This window comes from Stylophora pistillata, chromosome 2 (genome assembly GCF_964205215.1).
Source record: "Stylophora pistillata chromosome 2, jaStyPist1.2, whole genome shotgun sequence".
Classification (NCBI taxonomy): Eukaryota; Metazoa; Cnidaria; class Anthozoa; order Scleractinia; family Pocilloporidae; genus Stylophora; species Stylophora pistillata.
In genome coordinates this window covers 38,737,840-38,763,620 of record NC_142520.1, presented here as the reverse complement: position 1 = coordinate 38,763,620, position 25,781 = coordinate 38,737,840, and the positions used below count along the sequence as shown (strand labels likewise).

Here is a 25,781-nt window from a genome sequence, read left to right as displayed (position 1 = left end):
TCCGTGACTCAGAGTCAAAGGTCTGATCAGAGTATTTAGCTGTCACAATTTAACTTTGGCATTGTCTTAGCAGAACAGATAAGAGCCCTTTTTGTGTCCCAAGCCTATAGATCACGGTTAAAACATGTCGGGTACAACGCACGTTACTTGGTAGTCACGTTTCGCGGTATAATCAGGCTATCCTCAAATGTCATGACACATCTAGGCTTAGCTAGGCCGTTCCCGCCACCGAATCATTATACAACTGTGAAAATTGTGCGAGAGAGTCCTAATTTAACACTGTTAACCCACAAGCAGCACGGATCCTCGCGCCAGGAAATATTTTCATTGTTAACTTTAATTAATTTCACATTTGGAGCTAAACGCCTCTCCTTTACTTGCTCGTGGAGTCCTCCCGCTTTACCTTGACAGACCTATGGATCATTTTAGGCTTTCCCGGTGAGGATTTTTTATCCAGAGCAAAGCTCGTCATGAGGATTCAACTTTGACCTGCAATGGGTAACAATCAATTTCGACGCAAAACTGAAAAAAATAAAGTTATATTTAAAGTTTATATTCCACGATGATTCCTGACAAAGTCCAGTAATTCTCTTTAATAGGTTTTTAATCTAAAATATACAAAAAAAAACTAGCATTGTTAACAATACTTATGTTACTTATATTGACCTATGTGCAACACAAAAGCAACTTGAAGAAACTAACATTGCCTTTAGTGTTTTAATACATGTATGCTCTGGTGGTATATTTTCTAACAGCGATATTCAAGATCAACCCAGCTTGAAAGATCATCGTTTTAAAACAGACTACTATTCTAAATTACAATCGCATCAGGTTCTGAGTATTCCCAAATTATGAACAGTTTTATCCCGATTTCTCTGGCCTGCATCATGTAAGGTTCATTTTCATGAAGATTTGAAGTGAATTAAATCTAAATTCTTGTGTTGGCGATTTGAGAATTAGCTACCAATCATAATGATTAAATTACTGATAGATCTGAAGATATTTCTAATTCAATTTGCATGCTACTATGCAGTGCCGTTGTTGCTAAAAGAAACATCAGGTTTCAGGCCGGGGGTTGATCAATGAATTCCTTATTTATATTGCGCCCATTCTATACAATATTAAAAGGCGCAGTACCCCCCAATCAATTTGATAGACACTACACAAAGATAGACCACAACACCAGGCACTACGTGCCCTAATCTTTTCGAACAGTGTGTGAGTTCTTTAACGTCCCACAAATTTTTTTATCACATACAAGGGCCTTGTGAGACGGGACCTCCATTTATCGTCCCTATCCGAGAAGACTAGAAAGTCTAACCATTTGCAGATATTATTAAAGACCCTGCGTGTTGGTCCGGCCGGATTTGAACTCACGACCTCCCGCACAACAGTCCGGCGCTCTACCCATTGAGCTAACTGGGAGGCGGTTCGTATTTTCTTTTTTTTTTTTCTGCTTTGTTTGTTTCTTCTTTGGTCGTTTTTCTTTTTATTATCTTATTTGACATTATTTGTAATTGTCGACCCAAGAGTTATCCCTGCTAAAGTTAAAACTTAACTTAGTTTGAAAGTTGTTCTCGGTTTTCGTTTGTTGCGATATTTCTATTTCTAAGATAATCATCACAAGTGATTCCAGACGAAATGGTGCAAAACCTTGCAAAGTACATATTAATTAGCATATATAGCACCACCCTCTACCTTTCTCCATGGGAATTTCGCATGTCATCTGATACGTTTTAATTCATTAATTATTACCAAGTGCTTCAAAAAGCTGATCTTAGATAGTAAATGAACGTTAAGTGCAACCTTTTTTCTCATTATAAAGATCATATATTATTTGTGGAGACATGGTATCCAGGGCAAATTGCGACTCTACTAATGCTTAAGAATGGCTGCCTGTTAGGATCGAGAATCGTCCGTCAGCGACCATTTTGGTAAATTGCTCATATTTTGTCCAACGATACCCTTTGGTAAACTGTTTTCAAAAATCAACTTTAAACGTTACGACGAGTGTTATTTTTTCAGAAATTTGCGAAAATTTGAAAACGCGGCTTAAGTGCGGTTTTCCGCATGGCAAATTGTCCAAAATTCACTGCAAAACCCAAGCTCCGTTGAAGGCTTAAAATAAATTCAGTTAACACCAAACTTTACATGTGTTAAGAAAAAGTCTTCCCATTCATTTGTGTTATGTTAGATTTTTCCGTACACAGCTATGTTGTAATTTTTTTTTTGGCCCTTAAGCAACACCCTCAAAAAGTGCTGTACACGGGGCGAAAAATAGGTAAAATTTAATGCGATAAAAGTATACCTGGTACATAATGTTTTAACTTTTTAACTAGATATTCGTAATAAAATGTCCTTCTTCAATACCTGAGTAAAATTTGGTGCTTTGAATCGGAACGCCTCCTTTTGGAAATACCACGAATATTTGTGTCCTGAGCGAACAGAAGATATGTGTTGTGTAAACAAACGCTAATCTAATTATTCCCTTCCAGGTAGAAAAAGGTTTTGAAATCAACTTTAATTTTGGAAATTTTGGCTGGTATGCCACAAGATATTAGGCAAAAGGGAAATCATACATTTAGAGTTGCGTGAGAGCAAAGAGAAAATAAAATCAGTGTCAAAAATGTACATACAGTTGTTACGTCGATCACCATTAGGCAAATTATGACCTCAGCTGTAGGAAAACTATGATATCTCTTGCTCAGTTTGTTGAATGACTCTTAAACAATTCAATGGTTGTTTTTCACATATATAGAGATAATATGTATATATTGATCAATAATTCCTGAGAATGCAGGGGGAGAACATTATTCTGTACAAGCATTTCAGTGTACCAATGCGAATTATTTCTATTTATCATAACCGACGTCCGATCCCAGCAAACACGCACCACATGAGACCCTAAATGGGCTGTCATAAATATACCAAAGACTGAAAAAAACAAAAACTTCATTCAAAGTCTGATAACCACACGATGACACTTTTACCCTTCAATCTCAGATTTACTACAAAGGGCAAAGGATAGTACGTCCGTATACCCAGTATACTGACGTACTATCTGTGTATACTGTGGGAAAGGTAGATTCTCGTATATCTCTGAAAGAAGGCTGGGCTGTCAGAGTAATAAAGAAGGCTTACAGATTCAACGAAAAACAAAAGTCGCACCTTCTGTCTAAATTTCGAATAGGGCAGACGACAGGCCACAAGCTTGACGCTGAGGTAGTTGCTCGAGATATGCGGTGTGCCCGGGGCACCGATGGTGCACGACTTTTCAAGTCATCGGAATTCCTCACAACTACTCAGATCACCTCTTTCTTCTCAAGACAGAGTGTGTTAGTACGCCAATGAGATGCTGATGACGCTGATATCCGAGAAGCTCAGGAGGAGAGTAATTTTAGCGAGGCAAAGGAGAGTGTCACGTCAATACAACTTGACCATCCCCTGATCTACGATCAGTACGATCTTTCTGAAATGGCGCTAAAGGACTCTTTGAAAACCTTGAGGTTACCCACGTTGCAGCAAATGTATGAAGATCTTGGCCTCAATATACCATCAAAGCCCATTCATAAAAAGGCCCTGTACTTGGCTCTACTGAAAGAGATCGTCAGCAAATGTACTTGCCAAAAGTCATCATAATGCTGACTTTACTTGAATGTGAGAAGGTGGTAATGTAATGTGTACTTCACTTGCAGATTTTTCAGCCCAAAAATGTTTTCGAGAACCTTATCAAACATCTTAAAAAATTTTTGACCTGTCTCTTTACATTTTACAAGCTAGAAGTCATTACAACGGAGACCCAATTTAATTTGGATATTTAACAACTCAATATGGTTAAGTATGATGCACGATCTTCACAGTAGAGAGCGCTATTTATGCAACAGTATAAATCAGACCTGAAAAAGATCAGGCCTGTACGGGATTCGAACCACTGACCCCTGCGATACTAGAGCAGCGCTCTACCAATTGAGCTAAGAAGCCAACGGGGAGCAGGCTGTTAAGTTGATTCGTAATAAACTCGTGATGATAAATCAGATACAATGAATATATGAAAGTTCATATGTTTTGGACTATTCCCCCTAGTAATTTATTATAAACCTGTAATTTATTCCATCCTAACCGTAACCCCAACCCTAACCCTAATCGTAATTTAACCCTAACTCCAACCTTATAATTACCGTAATTTATCCCTAACCCTAGCCCTAAGGGGTTAGGGTTAGGATGAGTACAAATTTTTCTAAGCTCTTCCATCCAGTAATTTATTATAATCCTGTAATTTATTCCATCCTAACCCTAACGGGTTTATTACGAATCAACTTAACGGCCTGCTCCCAGTTGGCTTGTTAGCTCAATTGGTAGAGCGCTGCACTAGTATCGCAGAGGTCAGTGGTTCGAGTCCCGTACAGGTCTGATCTTTTTCAGGTCTGATTTTCGCTATTGCATAAATAGCGCTCTCTACTGTGAAGATCGTACATCATACTTATCTAATACCGCAGTTCAAAATATATGAACTTTCATATATTCATGGTATCAATATGGTTAAATTACCTAGTTATTTGTTTACACAGTCCATCATTTTGCTTGCTCAGGTCACGAACACTTCTGACATTTTCGAAAGAAAGCAATGCGATTCAGAGCATCAAAAATTGCACAGTGAATGGAAACAGCAATGTTTGACGAATATATTGTTAAGAATCCAAAGTGTCAGGTAGCAGCTACATTTTTTTCGCGCGAAATATCACCGTTTTTCAACGCCATTTTGCATGGTCTGTAAGGTTGTTCTTTTAAGGGCTTAAGTAATCCCAAAATCGATGTGCCCGAAAAAATTTACTCACCAGAATTGAATAAGAATAGCTTTCTTTACAACGTGTGAAGTTTGGTGTTGATTGATTTCATTTTAAGCCTTGAGCGGAGCTTGGTTTTCGCAGTTAATTTTTGACTGTACGACATGCGGAGCCTGAACTCAGGTAACCTGAAACCGCGTTTTCAGATTTTCGTAAATTTATGAAAAGTTAAGAATCGCTGGAACTTAAAAACATGGTTTTTGAAAAGGGTTTACTGAAAGGTTTCTTTGGGCGAAATATTAGCAATTCACTAAAATGGTTAAAAGAGTCTTTCAACAAAATGAGCAAGAGATATCATAGTTTTCCTACAGCTGAGGTAGTAATTTGCATAATGGTGATCGATGTAGCAACAGTATGTACATTTTCGACACTGATTTTATTTTCTCTCTGCTCTCACGCAACTCTGAATGTATGATTTCCCTTTCCCCTAATATCTTGTGACATAACAGCAAAAATTTTGCAAAATTAAAGTTGATTTCAAAACCTTTTTCTACCCTGGCAGGGAATAATTAGATTAGCGTTTGTTTACACAACAGATATCTTTGCTCGCTCAGGACACAAACATTTGTGGTATTTTCAAAAGGAAGCGTTCCGATTCAAAGCCTCAAATTTTACTCAGGCATTGAATAAGGACATTTTATTACGAATATCTAGTTAAAAATTTAAAAAATTATGTACCAGGTACACTTTTATCGCGTTAAATTTTACCTATTTTTCGCCCTATGTACAGCACTTTTTGAGGGTGTTGCTTAAGGGACAAAAAAAAAATCACAATATAACTGTGCACGGAAAAAATTAACAACACAAATGAATGGGAAGACTTTTTCTTAAATCGTGTGAAGTTTGGTGTTAATTGAATCAATTTTAAGCCTTCAACGGAGCTTGGGTTTTTCGCAGTGAGTTTTGGACAATTTGCCATGCGGAAAACCGCACTTTTCGCAAATTTCTGAAAAATTAACACTCGTCGGAACTTTTAAACTTGATTTTTGAAAACAGTTTACCAAAGGGTATCGTTGAGCAAAATATGAGCAACTCACCAAAATGGTCGCTGACGAACGATTCTCGATCCTTACAGGCAGCCATTCTTAAGTGCTGCTTGTTTTCATCAGGCAACGACGTTTGAATAGCTACCCGTCGCTAATGTTGTCGTATAGTGACTTGTTACTGATATGTCTTAGAGCACTGTTGTTGATACATTAATGCTCCAAGATGGCGTTGCTCTGCCACAGATCTGTTTTGTTATTGGCTGGACTGACTACTCCGCCTTTAAGTTGCAGGTATTCGCGCTTACTCTCGATTCCTCTGTATCTTCTGATATTGTTTGCATAAGCTATCAACTTATCGGAAAATTGAGAAAACTCACACCGATAGCAACAATAATGCAGAATTAATAAGCGACAGTGACTAAACACAACTTTTAACACAGTTCTGGAATACCTTTTCCACTTCACGTTTATCCTGTGTAACTGTTTTATTATGCTGCAGCGAAAGGTGTGTAGAGATTAGATTTAAAAAGTTTTTTTAGTTTTTTGGTGATGTTTATTTTCCTACTGTACACCATGCGTACCCACTTTTTTTCCAATAGAAATCTTTCATGCATTACTTAAGCACGTATATTTCCACCCTCAAACAGGGATGGTTATGGTGTGAGACAGGATAAAACCGAACATATCTGGCTTTGAAGTCAGTTCTAAGTGAATGCCTCACGATGCTTGTTCTATCTGAGTTTCCTTGAAAGACCTAGAATAAAGAAAACCGAAAAAAAAAAAAAAAGAAAGAAACTGAGCACCTTGTTGTAGTCCACCAATTCTAAATTCCATTTAAACAAGGAGGTACTTGTAGGTGAAGGAGGGGAGGGAGGGGATGGAGGGGGCATCTGACCATGTCTCAACAGCTCACATCATTAACATAATGTTGTGCTTTTTTGTTGCGGCCGGAATTTTCTAAACGGAGTAAAATTTTCTGTCACTTTTCTTGTTTTGATCGCTCGTTTATACACCCTCCTATACTCATAGAAAATGTTAAAGATGGCACGAATTCCTTAGCTTTATATCTGCTTGCAAACTATCCGTATTCGCCACAAACTCTTCGATTTTTACTAAAAAATGTCAATTGTAGTGCTTTCTAAACCTTTTAGACATGTGGTTCTTTTTTAATGCATTTAACAGATGGCTATTTTGTTTCTCCAGCTGTGCAATATTTCTGGTTGACTGGTCACAAGACTTTCTGTCCCACCGTAAAATAACCATATGCATACTGTACTCGTGAATAACAACAATTCACACTCTTGCTTGCAGTGATACAATGTTGTAACTCACTCACGTTATTCACGGACCAAATTGGAGTCCCCTTGCCCTATAACCATCACTAATAGTTGTTGATCAAATCGACTCTTTTTTTACTGGTACTTCCAAACCTTTGTTTTATTTGTCTCCTCGTAAGTGTTCCAAGTCAAACCGTCAATGGATAGGCGCAGTTTATAGCTGGTGGTCCATTCCAAAAATCGCACTTCTCCTTGAGTAGCCACAGCACAAACAGACAGCACTGAACCCATATCTACTTGAAGGTAGTCGGTTCTATTAAATTTATTCCTAGGACACCACCCTCCCCGTTCTCTGGTTTCATTCAGTCGGCCGAAGTATGAAGCATAAGAATCATCATACACACTGCTTGCTGTCATTCTGGCATCTGGAATTGTGTTGCGGTCTGCCACACCAACAGGCCCACATGTGTTTCCTTTTCTATCTGGAAAAGTATGATATGATAAGTATACACTTTGGGCACGTATGGTATTACTTTTCTCTCAAATGTGATCGTTCACAAATGTAATACATTAAATACCTGTACAATTGCGTCCATTTCCAGTACATTCGGGCTTACAAGTACAAACGTACGATCCGTTGCCGTTCGCGTAGGTAGCATTCAGGTGACAAGAGTGATTTCCTTTACATTCGTCAATATTTGAGACACCACAAATATATTTTGCACTTTTTTCATTTTTGTTGCTTTAAAGTGGATAAAGAATCTCAGTCGTGCGATGCTATTAATCATTGCAAAGGATAAAACAACGGTTCTCCTTTTTGTGTTTTACGAGTTAGATATTGTAAACGAACATTTCATCACAATTATTTTTAGCCCACCACTATAATGGCTCTGAAACAGGCAAAATGTAGAACATGGTGAACCCTTGCATAAACATGCATGGGTAAGGCTGCTTAAAATGCAGCACGTAGCACTTAATAGGATAATAGTTCCAGCTAACGATGCTTTGTAGAATGCTAAGGCTACTATGATGTAGCGTGCGATCGAAGTCATATTTCTGATTCATTATTCGCTCGTACCTTGGCATGACTGTCCATCTCCGATGTATTCTTCCCTGCAGGTGCAGTTGTGGGAACCGTCAGTGTTGGTACAGTTCGCATTGACGTCACAGAGATGGTCTCCGTTACTGCACTCGTCGATATCTGAAAGTAAAAGAGATGTCGGGGCAATTCAATAGAAGCAATAAAGCCCAAAAAAAAGAAACAAACAAAGGAATAAACGAACAAAAGTATATCGCTGAAAAGTATATCAGCCGTGATATAAAAAAAAATAGGCGACTTCGGTGAGTTTCGTAAAATAAATGCTAGCTAGAGAAGTGTCCACATGACTTGCCATCGGTATATTGCCATTTTCATCTCATAGATGGAACAGCATTCAAAAATTCAAGAAGTAACATTTACTAAGACGATAGTTATTATATAGTTTCGGCTTGTGAGGCTAATCTGAATTACCTTCGCATGACCATCCATCTCCACTGTATCCATCCTTGCATGTGCAATTATAAGAGCCCTTAGTGTTGGTACAGTTGACTTTCATATCACAAGCATTGCTTCCATTACCGCATTCATCGATATCTGTAAGTATTAGGAATGTCAACGTAACTTTTTGGACAAATAAATATCGTGGATGACTAGGAATTAAGTTGAGCAACCCAGTTTTTCTTTTTTTTTTTCTTTTTTTTTTAATCTCTATTGCCTTTGTGCGAAAAGAATTGAGTATTTTACCTCGAGATGACGGTAGGTTTTCTACATCAGATGAAAAGGAAGTTGTTCACAGGGACTGACGAGGAGAATAGCGAGGTTTGGTAGTCTTCATTGAGGTCGGGTTTTATACACTCTCATCGTCTCATGTTGATCTCGAAATTTGCGTAGCTAAGCATTTCTATAGCTGACATTCCTTTGTCGATCAGCTGGTTAAGTTTGCTCTCATAATCTATTCTATCATTCACTGACTCGTCATTTGCTTTGGACTTCAGGTCCAGCATTTCATTGAGCATTTTGGTGACCTCAATGACACCTTTGATCAACATGCCTTGGGCTGTTTGTACCCTCGAGTCAAAGGACCTCGTGTTCGGCCTCAGTCTGTTCTAAATAAGCTCGTCCACTTTTGTGACGACCAAACTTTCGCAGTTTTGTGGTCGGAGGATTTTTTCCCCTTCTCCTTTGAGCTTTGATTCTTCAGGTTTTTTCAATTTTAACATGAGTCCGTTCACGATTGTAGCAAGTTTTTCGTTAACAGCAACGTCGGTCGGCTCTGTCTTTGTGAGGCGTTGAGCAATTGCGTCGAGTACATCACATTTTTTATCTACGTTTTTCGACCGTTTTGCAGCGGTTTCTGTCACATCGTCTGACAAGACAGATATTTTTGATGGGGAGGCAACTCTTTGGCGTTTTGGCCGAGGCTCGTCGCACCGAGGGCGATCGTTAGTTTTGTCGCTATTGTTATTGTCACTCTCACTCCTGTGATCTCCCTCGGAGCTCGCCAACAGATTATTTTCCTCTGTGGACCAAGTTCTTTCAATAGTATTTTGCAGTTTTTCAAACTGCTGAGTCAAAGTTGTTTGGAGTGTAAGCATAGAATTCGTTAGCATACTGCCAAATATTGACAGCTCACTCTGTTGTGTTATGTCATTTTCGGGCGCGTTTTCCGACAAACCGTTTGAAGTAGTGTTTTCTACACCACTAGCACCCTCTGACCTGGGAACCTCGTTCCCGCCATGAGGGAGCTTCTTGCCTTCTTTTTAGAAGAGCTTTTTAAGGCGTAATCCTCAATATGTTCAATATTTGACATTTTTTCACGCCTGATTCGAACGTTCGTGACCAATCTTGCTGGCAAGCTAACGTGCACTGATCTCGCGCATGCGCGTTGCAATCTCACATGGTCCTTAAATGTGGTGATTTAGAATAATTGCCGCTGTTAAGAATTTCTTAGGTGCAGCCCAGGCTCTTCTTAGTCCCATAACAAACGAGTGAGATAGGTGAGTCCTAGATCATCAAATCTATCTTAAAAACACGTGAGGATTGAATAAAACTTTTAAAGCTGTTGTGCATGATGTGCAGAGTTTTTATGATTTTCAGCGTTGATAAAAAAGCATTCAGTCATCCATTAAGCAATTATTCTACTAGACCATCATCTTCCGAATCATATCAGGTTACCATTTATGGTGCATTAATTTGGTCAGTCAGCCAAGTGGCCCATCAGGCCGGTGCTTAACTTCGGTGTCTGAAACATGAAGCGACTAGGAGTATTTCTACTCCCCCTTGGATGGGATGCTAGACTATCGCAGGGTTACCCCCCCCCCCCCCAGCATGAAATTTGCCGGTACCCATTTTTAATTAAACACCTGGGCGAAGAGAGGCACTGTGAGAGTAAAGTGTCTAGCCTAAGAATACAACACAATGTCTCCGGCCCGGGCTCGAACCCGGACCACTCTATCCGGAGTCGAGCGCACCAACTATGAGACCACTGCGCCTCCAACAATTTCGCCCAGTTCTAAAGGCTTTATCACGATCATACGATAAAGCATCGTGTTCTGAATAGGAGAGTTCAAATCCATTGCTCTACTTTCCACTGAATGCCTGAAATAGACTGGTCCTAATGGAGGTGGCTTGAGTTCTTATTGATATCAAAAGACTCCACCGAGGGATGTCTAGAGAATAATACATAAGTGCACCCGAGGCTGCAAGTTGAAAAAGGCTGGACGATCTTTAAAAAAGAAAACGAACTTTACAAGTAACGGAGCTGGTTACAGCTCCTTCCTGTTCACCCTAAACAAGACACAATACCCAGAAATTAGAAAAAGAAAAAGAAATTTGAGATTGCGCCCCTACCCCCCCCCCCCTTTTCCTCGGCATTAGGTCACTGTTAACAAGTGAAATAAGTACAGCCGACTTTGAATCTTAAACCATCCACTGTGTTGCGATTAAATACAAATTTAATTTCTATCAACTCAAGTCTTACCCACGTCACAATCGTGGCCAGTAAATCCAGACGCACATAAACATCGAAATCGTTGTCGTGTAAATCCCGAGTGGCAGGTGCCGTTGTTTTTGCATGGAGATTGAGCGCAAAAGTTCTTAAAAAGAAAAAAAATGGGATGTCACAGGTAGTTGCCCAGAGAACGTGAGCGCACACAAACAAAAAAAAAAAAAAATCGGGAAGGGGCGTCTTTAGACACGAATTAAAGAGTACAGTGTCGTTCCTAAGAACAGCACTTAGTAACCCCAGTCATAGGTCGACTATATCGTTATATCCATCGTTGTGATCTTCTCCTGAGCCATGAAATGGATTTAATTATTTCGATTAAATTTAAACGTAGTATATTCAAGCTTCGAAAAACCAATTGAATAAAAACTTTTGCGGTAATGCCTTAAAATGACCCATTTATTTTTGCCTACGAGAATTATCATGTAAGGGGCATGGTTGTGTTTTCTTTATTAAAACAAAGAAAGCGATCAATTGCCGGTTTACTCAAGGCCGGTGAAGCATGGTTCTAAACTGACAAATTACATACTTTTGTTAATAGAGTTGGGTGTCCACAAGGCACTCAAAGGATTTTTGTTCTTGGCAACTGCTTATTTATAAAAGCACTTGCCTAAAATTGTGTAAAAATAACAAATAATGGACGAAAGTACCCCTCTGCTCTCGTGAATCGCTAGAAGAGAGAGAGGTGCAATTAACAGCTCGTCCATGTACCTTAGTTCCATGGTACACATAGTTCGCTGCTTCCACCAGATCTTTATCATGCTCTTTAGCCGTTGAGTTATTCAGTTCACAGTTGTGTTCTTCTGCTCCATTTTCTCCAAAATAAAAGTTAACACTGACGCAGTCATAGTCCAGGTAGCAACGATATTCACATGTGTCCCTGTCAATCACACTAGTATTTCTTACGGTGTGGTTAACAAGACGTTCTCCCTCAAAGAACAGAGTCGGTGGAAATGCTAATATACGGCATTCATCTAAAAATTTAAATCATTAAATGTTAAATAGAGACATGGGTCATGAATTTTAAAGGTCGCAGCTGTTGTTAATTAAACTCGCTTTCCGAGCGCTTGGGACTTATATTGATAATTATGACACACTCAGTAAAATACCAACATCAAATTATATATATTCTTTAGTTTTTTCCAGCCAAATAGATCTCTAGAAAAAGATCGTATGACCTCCAAACGCCGGAAAATATATATTTTTTATTTCTTTTATATAAATGCAAATAATTTTCATGATGACCTCTGCTGCCCCAACTTACATTCATCAAAATATTTTATATATATATTTTTTTCATCTCAATTACTTTTTGCGGGACACCTGAAACACATAGCTTCACAGTTGTTAAAAATGATACCGACAATTACAAAGTGTAACTTTGACGAGCCCAAATTCCGAAGAAAATTTGTGCTCAGAAAACTCAATACTTGCCATTAATGTTCAATGATAAAAGAGGCAAGAAGTTTCAGTTATGTACTTTCAACTTGTGTACATTATTTCAAATCACATTTTCCTCGCCTAGACGAAAATAGCTTTGGGATTGACAATATCTAATTCCTAAACGCAATACGAGTTATGGCCGCAACAAGGATTATTTGAGCATTGTTGATTTACTTATTTTTTTCTTAAAATCTTTCAGAATTTTCAACTCAAAGCTACACATTCTCGTCATGAACTCTAGCAAATCAAAGGCTCTGTGAGCCAACTTGTGAATTGGAAAAGACATGCAATGTCGTCAATTGAAAGTGATGTTTGATTTCCACACTAGGGTATGAATCGTTCTAAGAAGTGTTGGACTGGTAAATGAACGTTTTGAGGAATATGATGTAAAATTAAATTAGGCCTCAAAGACAGAAAATATGGTCTGGGTAGGAGTTAGTATATGACAATCACAGTTCCAGATTTTACTGTAAAGGTTTGTGGAAAGAAAGTTCAAAAGGTTGCTGTTTTGTTTATCGAAAAATTATTGTTGCAATATTAAGTTTGTGAAGGTGTAGTCTGATCGTCCGAGTGAGTGTAGTCCTGAGAAAGACTGTTGTCGGTGGTAGTGACTGACGTTTCGACAACCTGTGCGGAAGTCATCATCAGAGTCAAGTGAATGATTGTTGTCAGTAGAATGTTCTTATTACAGTTCGTGTGAAATGATCGGCTGGTTTTGCCATGATGTTATTGGCTGTAAGACTCAAGTGACGTAAGTCGGTCGTGATTGGTCTGTTTCGATCTGTCGGCAAAGTTAAGTCGTTCTTTTTCGGTCGTTTGTGATGTTTATGTCGTGAATGAGTCGTTTGTATGAAGCGGGTAGTTGTTGACATCTGTTTAGGGGAGTCTGTTCTAAGTTAGTAAACCAGCTTTCCAGAGTCAGTCGTTGAAAATAGTCAGTGCTGTAGGTTAGGCATTGCGCAGAGTCCCAGTCAATGTTGTGGTTGATAAGTCGATGGTGTTCAGCAATGTGATTGCTGACATCACCTTTCCTCGCCGCCCGTCTGTGTTCAGTCAGTCTTGTTGTGAGGTTGCTGCCAGTCTCACCGATGTAGGAGGCTTGGCAGTCGAAACAATTGATCTTATAAATCGTTCCCTGTCTGTTCCTCGGTTCGTCTTTGTTTTTAACGTTGGTTAGTAACTGACGTAGTGTGGTGATGGGTTTGTGGGCGACGCGGATATTGAAGGGTAGTAAGATGCGCGAGATGTTTTCAGACATGCCTTTTATGTACGGTATGGTTGCTGTAGTCGTAGGGGTTGCGGTGTCGTTTGTTTCGGTAGTGGTAGTGGGTCGGTGAGTGTTTCGTCGGATGAAGTCGTTGTTGTAGTTGTTCTTCGTAAAAACACGGTGAAGGTATTTGTTCTCGTCGGATAAGCTGTCTGTCGAGTCGCATACTAGTTGTGCGCGTCGTGTTAGAGTTCTGATAGTTGTGGCTTTGTGTGATGTAGGGTTGTAGGATGACTCGTCTAGTAATCTGTCGGTGTGTGTCGGTTTCCTGTAAACTGTCGTCCGTAATGAGTTGTCGTTGTGGCTTACCAAGCAGTCTAGAAAAGGAAGTTTGCCATTTTCTTTGACTTCTCTGGTAAACTGTATGTCAGTGTTTTGTTCATTAAGGTGACGGTGGAATACGTCAATTTCGTAGTGTCGAACGGCGGTGAAGGTGTCGTCAACGTAACGTAACCAAAGCAGTATCGTTTGTCGGCAAGTCGAAAGGGCGCATTCCTCGATGTTCTGCATCACAATTTCTGCTATAACAACAGAAACTGGAGACCCCATGGCAGTGCCGTGTAACTGTTTGTAGTGTTTACCGTTGTACTGAAAGTAAGTAGACGTTAGGCAAATGTTTAGCAAGTCCATAATGTCGTCTGTCGGTAGCGGTAGTGGGTCGGTAGATTGTCGGATTGCAGTCTCAGTGCATTGTAATGCCAATTGAAGTGGAATACTTGTGAACAGTGATTTCACATCAAATGACACTATTTTGTAGTCGTCAGGTATCTGAACAGTCTTGGTAGCGTTAATGAAGTCTTCGGTGGATTGTAGTTTATGTCTGGATTTGTCGGTTAGCGGTTGTAGTATTGTCGTCACGTACTTGGATAGTTGGTATATGGGAGAGCCACAGAAAGAAACAATAGGTCGCATCGGGAAACCAGGTTTGTTTAGTTTCGGCAAACCGTAGAGTTTCGGTGACTGTGGTACCGAGCACCTCAGTCGATAGTACCGTTGGGTGTTGAAGGCGTTCGTTTTCTTGAGTGTCAGTAGTTTACTGTTGAGCTTACGTTGAAGTGCAAGAGTTGGGTCACGTTTGAGTTCTTCGTAGGTTCGTTTGTCGTTAACTAGTGCGTCCATTTGGTCGTGATAGTCAGTTTTGTCCATAACAACACTAACTCGTCCTTTGTCGGCTGGTAGGATGACTATGTTCTCGTCGTTTCTCAGTCGTTTCAGTGCGGGTTGTTCGTCTTTAGTCAAGTTGCTGTCATTTAATGACGAACCGAGGAACAGACAGGGAACGATTTATAAGATCAATTGTTCCCACTGCCAAGCCTCCTACATCGGTGAGACTGGCATAAACCTCACAACAAGACTGACTGAACACAGACGGGCGACGAGGAAAGGTGATGTCACCAATCACATTGCTGAACACCATCGACTTATCAACCACAACATCTACTGGGACTCTGCGCAATGCCTAACCTACAGCACTGACTATTTTCAACGACTGACTCTGGAAAGCTGGTTTACTAACTTAGAACAGACTCCCCTAAACAGATGTCAACAACTACCCGCTCCATACAAACGACTCATTCACGACATAAACATCACAAACGACCGAAAAAGAACGACTTAACTTTGCCGACAGATCGAAACAGACCAATCACGACCGACTTACGTCACTTGAGTCTTACAGCCAATAACATCACGGCAAAACCAACCGATCATTTCACACGAACTGTAATAAGAACATTCTAATGACAACAGTCATTCACTTGACTCTGATGATGACTTCCGCACAGGTTGTCGAAACGTCAGTCACTACCACCGACAACAGTCCTTCTCAGGACTACACTCACCCAGACGATCAGACTACACCTTCACATGTTACCCCCGGGTTCAAACCATTTACTGCAATATTAAGTTTGGTATTTACTTGCGATGTAAACATGGGAATAAGCATATGAAAGCTTATGCGCTGGATGGGACGCTCGGACATAAGAATAAGTATATATGCATAAGATTATCATAAGTTGGCCATCGTTACAATTATAAAAGCTGACGTTTCGAGCGTTAGCCCTTCGTCGGAGCGAATAGAGGAAGTGTGGGTTGTGTGTGCTTTTAAAGGCAGAAAATGGAGCTACGTGATTGGTGGGTACATGGCAACGAGAAAAACACGAATAAATTAGTGGAATGAAAAGCGTTCGTTGATATCTGTGAGATTTAGACTGCCGGTTTGAAAGATGAGCTCTTGTTCAAGAGTTATACGGCTTTCCGTGCTACCTAAGTGTAAGGAAAGACCGCAGATTGCCATATGTTGCTTAGAATGATTAGGTAAATTAAAATGTCTAGCGACTGGTTTCGATGTGTCCTTATCATTTCTCTCCACGTCGCGACGGTGTTCTCGGAATCGGTCACCTAGTCTTCTGCCTGTTTCGCCGATGTAAATCTTTTTGCAATAAGTGCAAGTTATACAATAGATTACATTGGCGGAGGTGCACGTAAAGTGATCGGTGATCTTAATGGATCGTTTGGGTCCCGATATTTTCTCAGTGTTGTGAATGAAAGGACACGTTTTGCATCGTGCACGAGCGCATTTAAAAGTGCCTTGTTGGTCATTAGTCTGAAAGAACGTCTGACCAAAAAATTGCCTATGTTTTTGTCGCGTTTGAATGAAGTGAGCGGAGGCTGCGAACAGATAGTGCTTGTCTCTGGATCGTTTTGAAGTAATTTAAAGTTTTTAAGAATGATGGATTTAACTGAGTGGTTGTGAGGAAGAAACGTGAGAGTGAATGGAATACGGTCGGAATGATCCTTTTGTGACGTTTGTGGTGCTAAATGTCGATCAATAAGTTGGGCGCGGTGGCAACCCGCTTGAACGGCAGAATCAGGGTAACCACGTTTATCGAAAAACTGGCACATTGACTCTGATTTATGGTGGAAATCAGAGTCATCACTACATAAACGACGAAGTCTTAGAAACTGAGAAAAAGGAATGAAATTCTTAACGTGAGATGGATGCGAAGACGAATACAACAAGTAATTATGCGAGTCTGTAGGTTTGTAATACACACTAGTGCATAAACCGTTGCCTTCAATTGAAACTTTGATGTCTAAAAAGGATAAAGAATTGTCAGAAGTTTCCCAGGTATATTTCAGAGTTGGGTGAAAACAATTGACTGCGGTTATGAATTGAGTCAGCTCGTCTCTGGTAGAGGAGGTGGCGACGATACAGTCGTCGATGTAGCGACCGTAGAGTTCAGGTTTGGAGCCGTTGTATTGGCTGAAAAAGTGGTGTTCGACAAAACCTACAAAAAGATTGGCATAGCTAGGTCCCATTTTGGTACCCATGGCTACAGCATTGGTTTGTTTGAAAAAGTTGTCCCTGAATGAAAAACAATTGAGTGTGAGCACTAGTTCGGCTAAGGGTAGTAGTGTTTCAGATCTAGGTTCCTTAACAGTACGTTGATCAATAAAATGTTTAAGGGCCAGAAGGCCTTCGCCATTAGGAATGACAGTGTAAAGAGACGTAACATCCATGGTGAAAAGAGGTTTGTTTTGGCCAAGGAAATTAAACTCGCGGAAAATTTGAAGGGCGTGTTGGCTGTCTTTAATATATGATGGTAAAGTTTTTGACGATGGGAGTCATAATTTTGTCTAGATAGCTGGAGATAAGTTCGGTAGGGCAACTGCAAACCGAGACAATGGACTGACCCGGGTTGTTGGGTTTGTGAATTTTAGGTAAAAAGTAAATACAAGAAGTTCTAGGAGTGGTTATAATGAGATTTTTTGCTGTCACCGGTAATTCTTGTTTAGTTATGAGTTGGTTGATCGTATTCTTGACGGTGTTTTGATTGCTGGCCGTGAGGTCTTTCTCAACCTTTTGATAAAAAGAGGTGTCAGAAAATTGCCGCAAAGCTTCTCTTTGGTAGAGGTCGCCAAACAATGACTGAGCCGCCCTTATCGGTCGTTTTGATAACTATGTCTTTGCGTTTTCTAAGGCTTTTTAGAGCCGACCACTCTTTCAGAAGAGAGAGTGGAAAATTTGGTAATACGATTGAAATTAAGTTTGTTGATATCGTGGCGACATTTTTTGATAAAAAAGTCTAATTCATGCGAACTGGCCCTCCGGGGGAGTCCATTTAGACTTTCGAGTCTGAAGTGTTTCAAAATTATCTTTGTTCGAGGTGCTAGAATAATCCTCTTTGTCGTGAAAAAAGGCTTTTAATTGAACGCGGCGAAGGAATTTTTTTACGTCTTGTTTAATTGAGAATTCGTCCGTTGTTTCAGAAATGGGAACGAAATTTAAGCCCGTACTAAAGACGGATTTATCTGAATCGGAAAGTGAGAGGTTTTCTGGAATGGTAACTACAGTTTTGAGGTTTTCTGGTAATGAGTGGTTAGCGATTTGGAGACCGATAAGTTGGTCAAGTTTTTGGGCCTTAATTTGGTTCAAATGATTGAAAAGTTTCGAATTAGTTTCCTGAATTTTGGCGCGGATGGATTGTAATAAAACTGCTGGAGAGATTTTGGAAAGTTCAGAGCGCCAATGTAGGATTTGTTCCGTGAGGTGATTACGTTTTCGGCACATAGCTCTAATGGTAATTCTCATGATGTTACGTGAAAAAGAATTTTGGGCGCACTTAATTTGGTGATGGTATTCTTTGGTGAATGAAGATGCATGAAAACTGGAGCGAAAATCTCATCATAATCACTCCTAGAACTTCTTGTATTTACTTTTTACCTAAAATTCACAAACCTAACAATCCGGGTCGACCCATTGTCTCGGCTAGCAGTTGCCCTACCAAACTTATCTCCGGCTATCTAGACAAAATTATGGCTCCCATAGTCAAAACTTTACCATCATATATTAAAGACAGCCAACACGCCCTTCAAATTTTTCGCGAGTTTAATTTCCTTGGCCAAAACAAACCTCTTTTCACCATGGATTTTACGTCTCTTTACACTGTCATTCCTAATGGTGAAGGTCATCTGACCCTCAAACATTTTTTTGATCAACGTACTGTTAAGGAACCTAAATCTGAAACACTACTACGATTAGCCGAACTAGTGCCCACACTCAATTGTTTTTCATTCGGGGAAAACTTTTTCAAACAAGCCAATGGTGTAGCCATGGGTACCAAAATGGGACCTAGCTATGCAAATCTTTTTGTAGGTTTTGTCGAACACCACTTTTTCAGCCAATACAACGGCTCCAAACCTAAACTCTACGGTCGCTACATCGACGACTGTATCGGCGCCACCTCCTCTACCAGAGAGGAGCTGACTCAATTCATAACCGCAGTCAATTCTTTTCACCCGGCTCTGAAATATACCTGGGAAATTTCTGACAATTCTTTATCCTTTCTAGACATCAAAGTTTCAATTGAAGGCAACGGTGTGTATTACAAACCTACAGACTCGCATAATTACTTGTTGCATTCGTCTTCGCATCCATCTCACGTTAAGAATTCCATTCCTTTTTCTCAGTTTCTAAGACTCTGTCGTTTATGTAGTGATGACTCTGATTTCCACCATAAATCAGATTTAATTCGCCAGTTTTTCGATAAACGTGGTTAGCCTGATTCTGTAGTTCAAGCGGGTTACCACGGCACCCAACTTATTGATCGACATTCAGCACTACAAACGTCACAAAAGGAAGACTCCGACCGTATTCCATTCACTCTCACGTTTCACCCTCACAACCACTCAGTTAAATCCATCATTCTTAAAAACTTTACATTACTTCAAAACGATCCAGAGACAAGCACTATCTTTTCGCAGCCTCCGCTCATTTCATTCAAACACGACAAAAACATAGGCAATTTTGTGGTCAGAAGTTCTTTTCAGACTAATGACCAACAAGGCACTTTTAAATGCGCTCGTGCACGATGCAAAACGTGTCCTTTCATTCACAACACTGAGAAAATATCGGGACCCAAACGATCCGTTAAGATCTCCGATCACTTTACGTGCACCTCCGCCAATGTATTCTATTGCATAACTTGCACTTATTTCAAAAAGATTTACATCGGCGAAACAGGCAGAAGACTAGGTGACCGATTCCGAGAACACCTTCTCGACATGGAGAGGAATGACAAGGACACATCGAAACCAGTCGCTAGACATTTTAATTTACCTAATCATTCTAAGCAACATATGGCAATCTGCGGTCTTTCCTTACACTTAGGTAGCACGGAAGCCGCAAAACTCTTGAACAAAAGCTCATCTTTCAAACCGGCAGTCTACATCCCACAGGTATCAACGAATGCTTTTCATTCCACTAATTTATTCGCGTTTTTCTCGTTGCCATGTTCCCACCAATCACGTAGCTCCATTTTCTGCCTTTAAAAGCACACACAACCCACAATTCCTCTATTCGCTCCGACGAAGGGCTAACGCTCGAAACGTCAGCTTTTATAATCGTGACGGTGGCCGATTTACCATTTCAACTTTGTTGATATATTGAAATTATTTCGTTACCCCCATCGACGCAGCCCCAAACAGTTTCTTTAGAAACTATTAGCCCTTATTCAGATTATCACAAGGTTGCGTTCTTTTTATGCTTATGCTGTCTAGTGAGTCATGCCGTAGATGGCCTTGCGGTACTGCCACATAGTAACTTTCCCTGTTACGAAGGAGCGGTTGGATCAAATCCGCAGCGCGAAAGTAAATTCAGTTCGTTTTGCTTAATTGTGCGTAACCGCCCGCGCGAGAACGCTTCCCCCCTACCTCCCCTTCTAAGCAGAATTTTGTCTCCAAACTTCCTCCATAGTTTGGAGATCAATAAACCAATCAGAATCCGTCGTTTGCGCATATATTTTCATGGTCTTAGGGGGTAGTAGAGGGTCATTATTCTGTGCGTTCATACAAAAGTGATCAAATTTGAGAATATGGCTTCTGCGCGGCCGACCTTCAAAATTTTCAAATCGGATTTTTCGTTCCTTTGCCATCGAGTTAGACCTTGGGAAACTCAGAATATAAAGCAGCTATGCTATAGAATACTTTCCTTAGAAAATAATGGATGTCAAGGTCTTAAAGGTGACAGAATAAGCTCTCGAGTCAACGGACAGCACGATTCTCTAAAGCGATGCGAATTGTGGACGTAGATTGGAGACCGAGGTTTCGGACTTCTAGCAGGGCCTAGCGACAATTTGACGATTCCATGGTCCGGTAAATATTATGTTCGAGAAACAACTTGCTCAAAAAGTACAAATCGCAGTTTTTCAGAATTTTCAACGAACGCTACGCAATTTTCCGGCTCTGAAGTCAAGTAATCAACGATCTAAGCAGATGAAATTTACCGCGTGAGCTTTGTGCATGAGAGAAATTCGTACGTTTTTCGCTTATATCAGCAAATGAAGAACTGTTTTGAATAGAAATATATTCCCGAAATATTTCTTGGTCATTTTCGTCCTGCTTCCTGTTGACAGATTTCATGAAACGAGATCTCTTCACTCACGCACAAATTCGCATATTCCTACTTAGAATATAACCCGCGTGCCTATTTGGCACACATACGAAAATATTTATCGATGTTTACCTTTCATCTGAATTTTTTGAGTTAAAAATTATTACTCATGAGTTAAAAATTATTACTCATGAGTTAAAACTTACTATCACTATAACGAATACTTAACGAAATATTTAGCAATGTTTACCTTTCATCTTCATTTTTTGAGTTAAAACTTACTCTTTTGGAGTTAAAACTTACTATCACAATAACGAATACTTAACAGATATCAATTTCACCACTTCCTTTTTCTTTGAACAAGTCATTCATCAGATACTGAACTAGAAATCTCGCTTTTACCACCAAACAAGGCTTATGGACTATATTCATGCCCTATTCGTGTTTTGAAACGTGCAAAGAGCATACTCGCTTCACCACTGACTGAGCTTGTCAACCTCTCTGTCCAAAGTGGAAAATATCCTTCGAAGCTAAAACATGCAAAAGTTATTCCGGTATACAAGGGCGACGATGAGACCGACCCTAGCAACTACCGTCCTATTTCACTATTCTCCGTCTTCAATAAAATCTTTGAAAAAATTATTTACAACCGATTGAAATCATGCATCGAATATAATGAACTATTATTTGAAGCCCAGTATGGCTTCAGAGAGAAATTTTCCACTCAGCATGCAGTTTTGGAAATAGTGAATACAGTACAAACTAATATGGACAAGAAAATGTTCACATGTGGTATTTTTCTCGATTTTAAAAAAGCGTTTGATACTGTCAATCACACTATTCTACTTGATAAACTGCACCATTATGGGATAAGAGGTATTGTACATGAGTGGTTCTCGTCGCACTTAACTAATCGAACGCAAACAACGCATATTGATAATTACCATATTTCATCTAAGAAAAACTCGGTAACTGGAGTTCCAAAAGGATCTGTGTTAGGCCCCTTACTTTTCTTGATTTATATTAATGACATTCGTCTTTGTAGCAATAAATTTTTGTGAAACACGCAGAGAGCCGTTCAAAGGTAACGAGTAAAAAATAAAAAAATTCGCCGAGCGGAAACGGAAAAACGTAAGTCTAAAGTTTCAAATTTCCGAAACTTTCCACTCGACAAGATGGGGAATTGCGCATGCGCAACATTTGTGTCACGCCACGTCACTCGCCACGGACGCCACGAGGTTTTGGACGTCTTCTTCGCCGAACGTCCTTCGCGCTCTTCTAAAGAGCTTTATTTTGCTAAGCGAGGTTCACCCTCTGGGTGGATTGCACCTGAAAATGGCTGCTGCTCTATTTTCCTTCAAAGTGCTGGATTATTTTGTGCAAAGTGTCGGGATGTATTGTTCCTCCTAGAGCTGATCGACGCGATGTGGTTGGCGATCTGCTAAGAATGGAGACCAGTGCTTCCTTCCTTCCCACCGTTGTTGTAAAGATCTTTTAAGTCATCGTAACACAGACCGCTTTCTGCAATTTTCTGAATGATGTTTTCTTTGACGAGGAGCCCGTTATCGCCCTGTGAATAGAGCTTGTCTTCGAAAGTTTACATGCGTTCGTGGCGTCCGTCAAGAAAGTCCATGTCTACGAAAGCGATGGAAGCGGATTTCACATGCTGTTGTTTACAATGTCAGCGCTTGTTAGTTGCAATGGGGATGGAAAGAGGACACAGTGGAGGGCACGTACATCTTCCAAAGCATCGTGTGCGTTGAAATCTTCATAAAAAACAGCTTGATACACAGAAGGGAGATTGCTTTTACATGGTTTTCCGTCAGGATTGAGAAGAGCGTTACCACCTTTAGCGAGTGTTTTGATGAGTGTAAGGCTATCGGCGAAAAACACTTTCTTCGACGATAATTTTTCTTTATTTTCGTTTTACTAGTCCGCGTTTTACTAGTCTACGCTTGACTAGTCCGCGTTTTACTAGTCCAGTCCAGTCCAGTCCAGTCCGTGAAATACCACATGCCAACAAATTCTTAATTTTAAATTGTGATTTTTATTTTGTTTTTCTTCTTTTTTGTTTTTCTCATTGTCGATATAAATTAAACTTGTTTGAGATAAAACGTGTCCATAGTCAATTAATATTCAAAAACCCCTACAAACCGCTGTTGAACTTTAAAGTCTTCCTGTCCCTTCAATGTGCTTCGATGTTAATTGAATTGCGAAAATGTTCCAAGAAAGATTTATTAAATATAACTAAATTCAATATGTTCATGGTTAGACATTCATGTCATCTATCTCTTAGCCACCCGTCAAGTGAGAAGTTTTGATGTTCTCACTCATTCGCAGCCAGTATTTCTTTTGTATTATTGGAAACATAATTGCTCTGCCTGCACTTCAACAACTTTCTCTACGTTTGAATTAGCTTTGAAAAAACCCACTCATCGGGCTCCCAAAAATTGCGTAATACATAACACAGAAAGGGTGCTATGAAGAAAACAGTATTCCTCGAATGCCAAGTTCCAAAATTACAAGAAATTCGTTTTGGTATCTGTTTAACACCTGTCGGCAACATGTTTCCGATGTCAACTAAATATTACACCAGCGAATAATCACGTATCCAAAGAGAGATTCTTATTCCACAGGAGCATGTAAAAACAACAAAAAAGGGAAGGAAATTTTTCCAATTTAGAAAAAAAATTTTCCAACTAGTTAAGATATCAATTTTTATTTCCCTAAGTGCGAGGCTAGCGTTAGGCTCTTACTTTAGTTCGTGAAAGCACCAGACAAACAAAAGGAACTTGCGAATATATAGTCATTAATTTTGAGTGACCTTGATAGAACTTTATGGTTTCAAATGAGTGTCTGAAAAGAATTCGAGGCTATAAGCTGTAAAATAGATGACCAACTAAGTAATTGCGGATATTGTTCAGTTATAACTAAAAAACTTTGCAAACACACTTTCATACATTGTGAAAAGGATCTAAAATAATTTTGAATGAACAAAAGATACCAGCGTATTAAAATGGGCGACGAGTTTCACTAGCCATTTTGTTAGTGAGGCCTCTATGCACGAGACTTTCAGTCTTCGAAAATTTGCGTTTCCTTTTTGTTTTTGGTATATTGCTTAGCTGGAAAATGAAGAGCAGAAAAATAAAGGTTTCTTATCAACAAATGCAAGCTTTAATACATACCATCTGGGCAGGACTGAAATTGTCTGAGGGGAAGCACCACAGAGACAAGGAAGAAGTGGAGAAAAACTCTCATGTTCGCACAAAACCAGCTAAAAAGAAATAATTTCGATGTTTTGGAGCTATTGAGCACACCAAGTAGTTTATGACAGCAGTTTGTTGACTAAGATGTAACTCCAATTTAAGGCTACACGTCCTAGAAACGTGTTAGCCAATCACATTTGGCCGTGATATGTGACAGATGTTTTATCGCCCGTCACGGAGACGCTGTTCTGAAACAGTTAATTTGGTTAGTTTTCTCCTCAGTCAGTTATTTCCATCGTTCGCCCTCTATCCTTAAGGACTCTTCTTGTACCTGTTTCAGTGATTAGAAGTAGCATCAAACCAGAAAAGAAATTATTAGTTAAACTCTGCGAAAAGGAAGCAAGCACATAAGAAATCTTATTTATTTATTTTTTTAAGATTCAAATTGATATCTCTGTGGCATTTTGACCAAAGTTCTTAAGAAAGTTAGAACACAATTTTAGAGATCATGGCTTCAATGAGGTAAACTCTTTTGTCACGTGTCGTTCTCGCTGAGAGTTTTTATCTCAGCCCGACTTGCACCTGCATTTTAAGTATTCTTTCCTCCAATCTAGTGAGTTTTTGATATGCAAATTAAGTCCAAAAGAAGGTTCTCCTCTTATTTTTATCGCTGTCCACACGGGCGATCTGGCCCGAAATCAGTTTTAACTTGTCGCGACACAAAAACAGGAGAATTGGAGAACAACCAAACTATGAAAGCTGAATGTTCCACCAAACACTTTTCATGGGCAAAAAAAAAGAAAACCTTCTTTAGACGGGAAGTGGAGAGGACCCCCCTTAGAGAGAAAAGCATACCTTGCCAAACCGATACATGCAAACTGAACTGTAAAATACCCTAACTGGTATATTCCTCATCTTTTCTTAAAAACTGGTTTATATGATAATATCTGCCACAAAAATTCAACTTGTTTGGGACAAAACTCTTAGATATGAAATGAATGGCTTTGAAAAGACCTTTGAAACCGCTATAGATCTTCCTTTCGCTTCATTGTGCATTGACAATTATTGAATTATGAAACTCAGGACATTGAGGGTTGTTTTATGTCACTACATGATGCTGGTAAACATCTTTTTTGAACTAGTGATCATCCCATCAGATGAGCAGAGTCTTCGCTTATCTGCGGTTAAAACTTGTTTACTTCATTTTGTTTTTGTTTTTGTGTTATTACTTAGTCTAAATTGCCACAATTTTCTAAATGTCTTTATTTAGCAATAATTTCCATAAAATCCTCTACAATAGAAATGTCTTTATTTAGCTAGAA

The 25,781-nt window shown here is 39.6% G+C and overlaps 1 protein-coding gene across 1 annotated transcript; it reads right to left on the bottom strand.

Moving 5' to 3' along the window:
- Positions 1-11,092: 11,092 nt before the first annotated feature.
- On the bottom strand, positions 11,093-24,703 carry LOC148739412 (uncharacterized). Its single transcript, XM_088751254.1, has 3 exons — positions 24,439-24,703; positions 11,862-12,124; positions 11,093-11,241 (listed from the first exon to the last, which is right to left on the bottom strand). Exons 1-3 carry the CDS (start codon positions 24,509-24,511, stop codon positions 11,116-11,118), a joined length of 462 nt encoding a protein of 153 aa, XP_088607380.1. The 5' UTR covers positions 24,512-24,703; the 3' UTR covers positions 11,093-11,115.
- Between the last annotated feature and the right edge of the window lie 1,078 nt (positions 24,704-25,781).